General features: G+C 43.6%; 1 protein-coding gene across 1 annotated transcript; it reads right to left on the minus strand.

The window, feature by feature from the left end:
* Positions 1-29: 29 nt before the first annotated feature.
* LOC111973934 (kinetochore protein NDC80 homolog) lies at positions 30-3,690 on the minus strand. Its single transcript, XM_024001389.2, has 7 exons — positions 3,502-3,690; positions 3,001-3,103; positions 2,470-2,559; positions 2,294-2,387; positions 2,078-2,178; positions 548-692; positions 30-259 (listed from the first exon to the last, which is right to left on the minus strand). The coding sequence occupies exons 1-7, from the start codon at positions 3,642-3,644 to the stop codon at positions 30-32; spliced, it is 906 nt and encodes a 301-aa protein (XP_023857157.1). The 5' UTR covers positions 3,645-3,690.
* Between the last annotated feature and the right edge of the window lie 2,105 nt (positions 3,691-5,795).

Here is a 5,795-nt window from a genome sequence, read left to right on the forward strand (position 1 = left end):
CAGACAGATGAGTATAGAATGCAGACGTATCAGGCCAGCATCCTATTCCTTACCGTCTCCTTGGCCTTGGCCAGAGCGATCTCCTCGTTCCACATGTGCTGCTCGGCCTGCTCCAGGCTCTTGCTCAGGCTGTTGATGGTCTGCTGCAGCTCCCTCTTCTCCCAGTTGATCCTCTCAATGTCTGCCGGAGTGAACTTCTGGGTGGACAAGATGTGTTGGAGCCGGGACTCCTCCTGTTTTAGGGTCTCCACTTGCAGTCCTACACAGGACAAAAAAGGGCAGCGGGGGGGGGTGTTAACGTTTCAGGATTTCCAGGAGAGTAGCAATTTTTAAAAAGGTATATTTTAATGGATTTTGTTTAATGGATTTTGTTTTGTTTAAACAGGGAATGAGAGGATGAAGTGGGGACAGATAGAGAAATGATGTGTCAAAGGGTAGTAGACCACATATACAGACACTGTATCAAGAGAAGTGTCCTGGAGGCTGCATCAATACCGCAAGACCAGCCAAGCCACGAGAGTAGCAATGTTTGGTCATGGTTTTTTACCCGATGCTTCCAGCTCCTCGGCCAATCCAGAGGCTTTGTTCTCYAKGTTGGCTTTGAAAGACTCCAGGTTACTGCGATAACTCTGCAGCTTCTGCAGGTCTGTCTGAAGTTTGACTTTCTCCGTTCTTTTGACCATCAATCGGTCCTGCTCCAAAGTTAATAAAATGGTTACAAATACAGTGAATCAAATGGCTCTGTTCAAACGTAATTGGCACTTTTACGGCTCATCGACTGCTTAAACTAGGTGAGATGTGTACAATATTCAGTCGCAGTACATGGAAAAATMTATAAATACAGTGCATTCGGAAAGTATTCAGACCACTTGACTTTTGCCACATTTGTTACATTCAAAAATAGATTAAATTGTGTTTTTCCCCCCTCATCAATCTACACACAATACCCCGTAATGACAAAGCAAACACGTTTTTATCAATTRTAGCAAATTTTTGCAAAATAAAAAACTGAAATATCACATTTACATAAGTATTCAGACCCTTTTCTCRGTACTTTGTTGACGCACCTTTGGCAGTGATTACAGCCTCGAGTCTTCTTGGGTACGACGCTACAAGCTTGGCACACCTCTATTTGGGTAGTTTCTCCTATTCTTCTCTGTRGATCATCTCAAGCTCTGTCAGGTTGGATGGGGAGCATCACAGCACAGCTATTTTCAGGTCTCTCCAGAGATGTTCTATTGGGTTCAAGTCCGGGCCACTCAATATTCAGAGACTTGTTGCCCGAAGCCACTCCTGCGTTGCCTTGGCTGTGTGCTTGTTGTCCTGTTGGAAGGTGAACCTTCGTCCCAGTCTGAGGTCCTGAGCAGGTTTTCAGCAAGGATCTCTCTGTACTTTGCTCCGTTCATCTTTCCCTCGATCCTGACTAGTCTCCCAGTCCCTGCCGCTGAAAAACATCCCCACAGCATGATGCTGCCATCCCCATGCTTCACCGTAGTGATAGTGCCAGGTTTCCTCCAGACGTGACGCTTGGCATTCAGGGCAAAGATTTCAGATCTTGGTTTCATCAGACCAGAGAGTCTTGTTTCTCATGGTCAGAGTCATTTAGGTGCCGTTTGGAAAACTCCAAGCGGGCTGTCGTGCCTTTTACTGAGGAGTGGCTTCCATCTGGCCACTCTASCATAAAGGCCTGATTGGTGGAGTGCTGCAGAGATGRKTGTTCTTCTGGAAGGTTCACCCATCTCCAAAGAAGAACTMTGGACCAAGGCCCTTCTCCCCCGATTGCTCAGTTTGGCCGGGCAGCCAGCTCRAGTCTTTGTGTCTTCCATTTAAGAATGATGGAAGCCACTGTGCACTTGGGGACCTTCAATGCCGCAGACATTTTTTGGTACGCTTCTCCAGATCTGTGCCACGACACACCATCTTAGTCATTATGGGGTATTGTGTGTAAGTTGATGAGAGAAAATATTTTATACATTTGAGAATTAGGCTGTAACATAACAAAATGTGGAACAAGTCAAGGTGTCTGAATATTTTCCGAATGCACTGTATATACAGTCCTCAGATTCAAAGGACTAACCGTTTGGCTTTCTTTCTCCAGTMGCTCAACCTCATCACTCAGCATCCTGTACTTCTCCTCCATGGATGCGAGAAGCCCTTCGTCAACGTTGTAAAGTCTCTCTGTAGATATAAGTTGRCGTTTTATGCGCTTGTTGCTGGTTATTTGTATATGTTCATTCGGAAGGAAAAGGCACAACTCACAATTAAAAACAATGAGTTTGTCATCACTGCTTACTTAGTTTAGCAAGATAATCTGCATCCTCTTCATCAAACGTATCTGCTCCTTGCATGAACTTGTTGTAGGTTTCAGCAGTGTAGTCCAGAAAGAGCTAGAAACGGAGGGGAGCGTGCAGGGTCAAATAGAGRCCTAACATCCTAAWTGGTTTTGTTGTGAGTAAGTTGGCTCTGTACCTTGTTGAACTCAACCCCGTCCTCAATCTCAGTGCTTCCGTCAGAGAAATCAGCAAAGAGCAGGTCCTGATCACTCATACTGCAAAAGATCTGCAAAACAACCAGAACTAATTCAAGGAAAATAAATTCAAGGAAACATACAGTATTATACAGAGCCACGATTGCATGGAACTACCGTCCATCTTATATGGCGCAAGTGGACAACAAACCTGGTTTCAAAAAAACTAATAAAGTAACCGTTCACGGCACAAGGCCTCTGCCCCATGTGACCTAACTTTTTTGTTCATGTATTGACAAGTTTAACTAATAGATGCACACACAATACATGTTAATATTTTTAAATATGTCAATTGTAAAGGATTTCGTTATGTCGAAGCCCAGTAAGACTAGTGGTCGCCATTTGCGTCGGCTAATGGGAATCCTTATAAAAAATGTTTTTATAAATCTCTCATTATTCAAACCTTCATTTAGACAGTTAATATTATTAATGAGTTTAGAGATTAGGTAGTATTCTACTATACTAATACACACCTTCACAGTATCGATGAGCCAGACAACAGCCCCCAAGACCTGTGGCCACGTATGTGGTGCCCCCACAGAGTACATGGAACTTTTGGAGAGAACAAATGGATACCTGCCATCAGAAATATACAGTCAGTATCCTAGAACGAGGAAGGGGCTAGCGTACAAAAACAGCAAATGATCACATCTGAGTCCCAAATAGCACCATATTCTCTATATAGGGCACTATCTTTGACCAGGGCCCATAGTGATGCCATTTGGGAGACAGGCAATTTTTAACATGTATGGCAGAATGAGCTCATTGTTTACAAATTTAAATGTAACCTTTATTTATCTAGGCAAGTCAGTTAAGAACAAATGTTTATTTACAACGACGGCCTACCGGGGAACAGTGGGTTAACTGCCTTGTTCAGGGGCAGAACGACAGATGTTTTTTTTTTACCTCGTCAGCTCGGGGATTCGATGCAGCAACCTTTCGATTACTGGCCCAACACTCTAACCACTATTTACCCCAAGTCTTTGAGAATCCTGGGGACCTCTTCCTCCACTTTGGAGGTGGGCATCTGGAAGGTGGGGTCCAGGAGGCAGTAGATGAACTCAAAGATCTTTAGGAACTCCTTGGTGGAGGGCGACTGGAGAGACTTGACTGACATTGAACCCGGAAAGCCCTTCTCTGACAGAAACTAGAGGAGAACGAGGGAAATTATGGGTCTTTGTGAAGGAGTGCTGATCTAGGACCAGACCCCYCCCCCCAGTTCATAGAATCTTATTCATGAGGATGTAAAAGTGACAACTGCTCCAAGAGCAGCACTCCTACTCTGAAATACTTTATAAGTATTCAGGCCGGTCTTGAAAGACTTAAAAGTTCAGTGAGATTCTGTTTTAGAAATCTGTAAAGTTAATTTTTTGTAAAGTATATTCAACATCTCTGCAACACTCCACCAATCAGGCCTTTATGTAGAGTGGCCAGATGGAAGCCACTCCTCAGTAAAGGCACGACGCCCGCTTGGAGTTTCCAAAAGGCACCTAAAGACTCTAGACAAGAGAAACAAGATCTCTCGTCGATGAAAACAAGATCTGAAATCTTTCGCCTGAATGCCAAGCGTCACTTGGAGGAAACCTGCGCACTCCCTACGGTGAAGCAGGTGGTGGCAACATCATGCTTGGGATGTTTTTCAGCGCAGACTGGGAGACGATTCAGGATTGAGGGAAAGATAACAGGAAAGTACAGAGGATCCTTGTGAAACCAGTCCAGCTCAGACCTCAGAATGGGGCGAAGGTTCTCCTTCCAACAGGACAACAACAACAAGCACACAGCCAACACGCAGGAGTGGCTTCGGAACAAGTTTCTAAATTTGAGTGGCCGCAGCCGAGCCCAGACTTGAACCGCATACATCTCTGGAGAGACCTGAAAATAGCTGTGCGGATCTCCCCATCCAACAGGATCTGGCACCTCTCAGGTTTGACTTTGTTTGTTCCGGCACCTACAACAACACCCGAGTCACTGCCTGTTCACTCCGCTACCATCCGGAAGACGAGGTCAGTACAGGTGATCAAAGCTGGGACTGAGAGACTGAAAAACAGCTTCATCTCAAGACATCAGACTATTAAACTGTCATCACTAACACAGAGGGGCTGCTGCCTACATCACAACTCAAATCATTGGCCACTTTAATAAATGGATCACCAGTCACTTTAATAATGCCACTTTAATAATGTTTACATATCTTGATTACTCATCTCATATGTAACATATACAGTATTTTATACCATCTATTGTACCTTGCCTATGCCGCTCTGTTTTGCTCATCCATATATTTATATGTATATATTTCGTATTCCATTCCTTTACTTAGATTTGTGTGTATTAGGTAGTTGTTGTGGAATTGTTAGATATTGTTAGATATTGCTGCACGGTCAGAACTAGAAGCACAAGCATTTTGCTACACTCACAATAACATCTGCTAACCGTTACCTCTCGTGGCATGATTTATTAATTATGATTTATTAACTGTTTGCACTGTAGACATTCTAATAAACGGGATCAGAATTACATCAAGTTGCCTCCCAGAAAGACCATCATGTAAAAGCTTAGTGATCCTTCTATGTAATCATCCTATCCTGCCACACTGATTCCAGACCTGCTCTCTTATTTGAACATAGAGGTTATGGGGAGGGCCAGTGGGGTAAGTAACTGATCTTGACACAGGTCTTGGTAGTGGTGGTCAGCTTGTGAAGAGGTCCCTACATAATCACGTCASTTAGCCTAGTCTTTTCCCTACTGAATTTGAATCGTGGGAAAGCCAAACTAACAAACGATAAGAAAAGGTAGCCTACATTGATTTGTTTTATTGAAGTTATATTTAGATATTTTTGATATTCATTCTGCTGCTACATTGATGTCTTGTAAATTAAATGAAAAATCGGGTCTTGTAAGCCCCACAACTGAGTATGTGTGCATATGGCGGGTGTTCTACAGTGTCTTCTGAAAATGTTGCTGTACCTTGATGTCTAGAAAATTAGGCTCAATTATACTCAAGTATGTGGGCATACTGCAGTCTAAAATGCTTTGAATTAATTAGCACCTTGGAGAGTTCTGTCCGTTTTACCACCATAGATTGAAGGCTATTTAGCTGCTACTTTGTTTTTGACACTATTTTTCTCAATCTGTTCCGGTATCCCAGAGCCCCCTGGACAACCCCCTCAACCTGTCTCTGACCCACACTCCAGTACAGTAGGTGGCGGTAATGCACCATAACTTTGGATGCCAACCGCCGATAAACTCTTCCGAAGAAGAAGAAGAA

Source organism: Salvelinus sp. IW2-2015, linkage group LG15 (genome assembly GCF_002910315.2).
Source record: "Salvelinus sp. IW2-2015 linkage group LG15, ASM291031v2, whole genome shotgun sequence".
Taxonomy (NCBI): Eukaryota; Metazoa; Chordata; class Actinopteri; order Salmoniformes; family Salmonidae; genus Salvelinus; species Salvelinus sp. IW2-2015.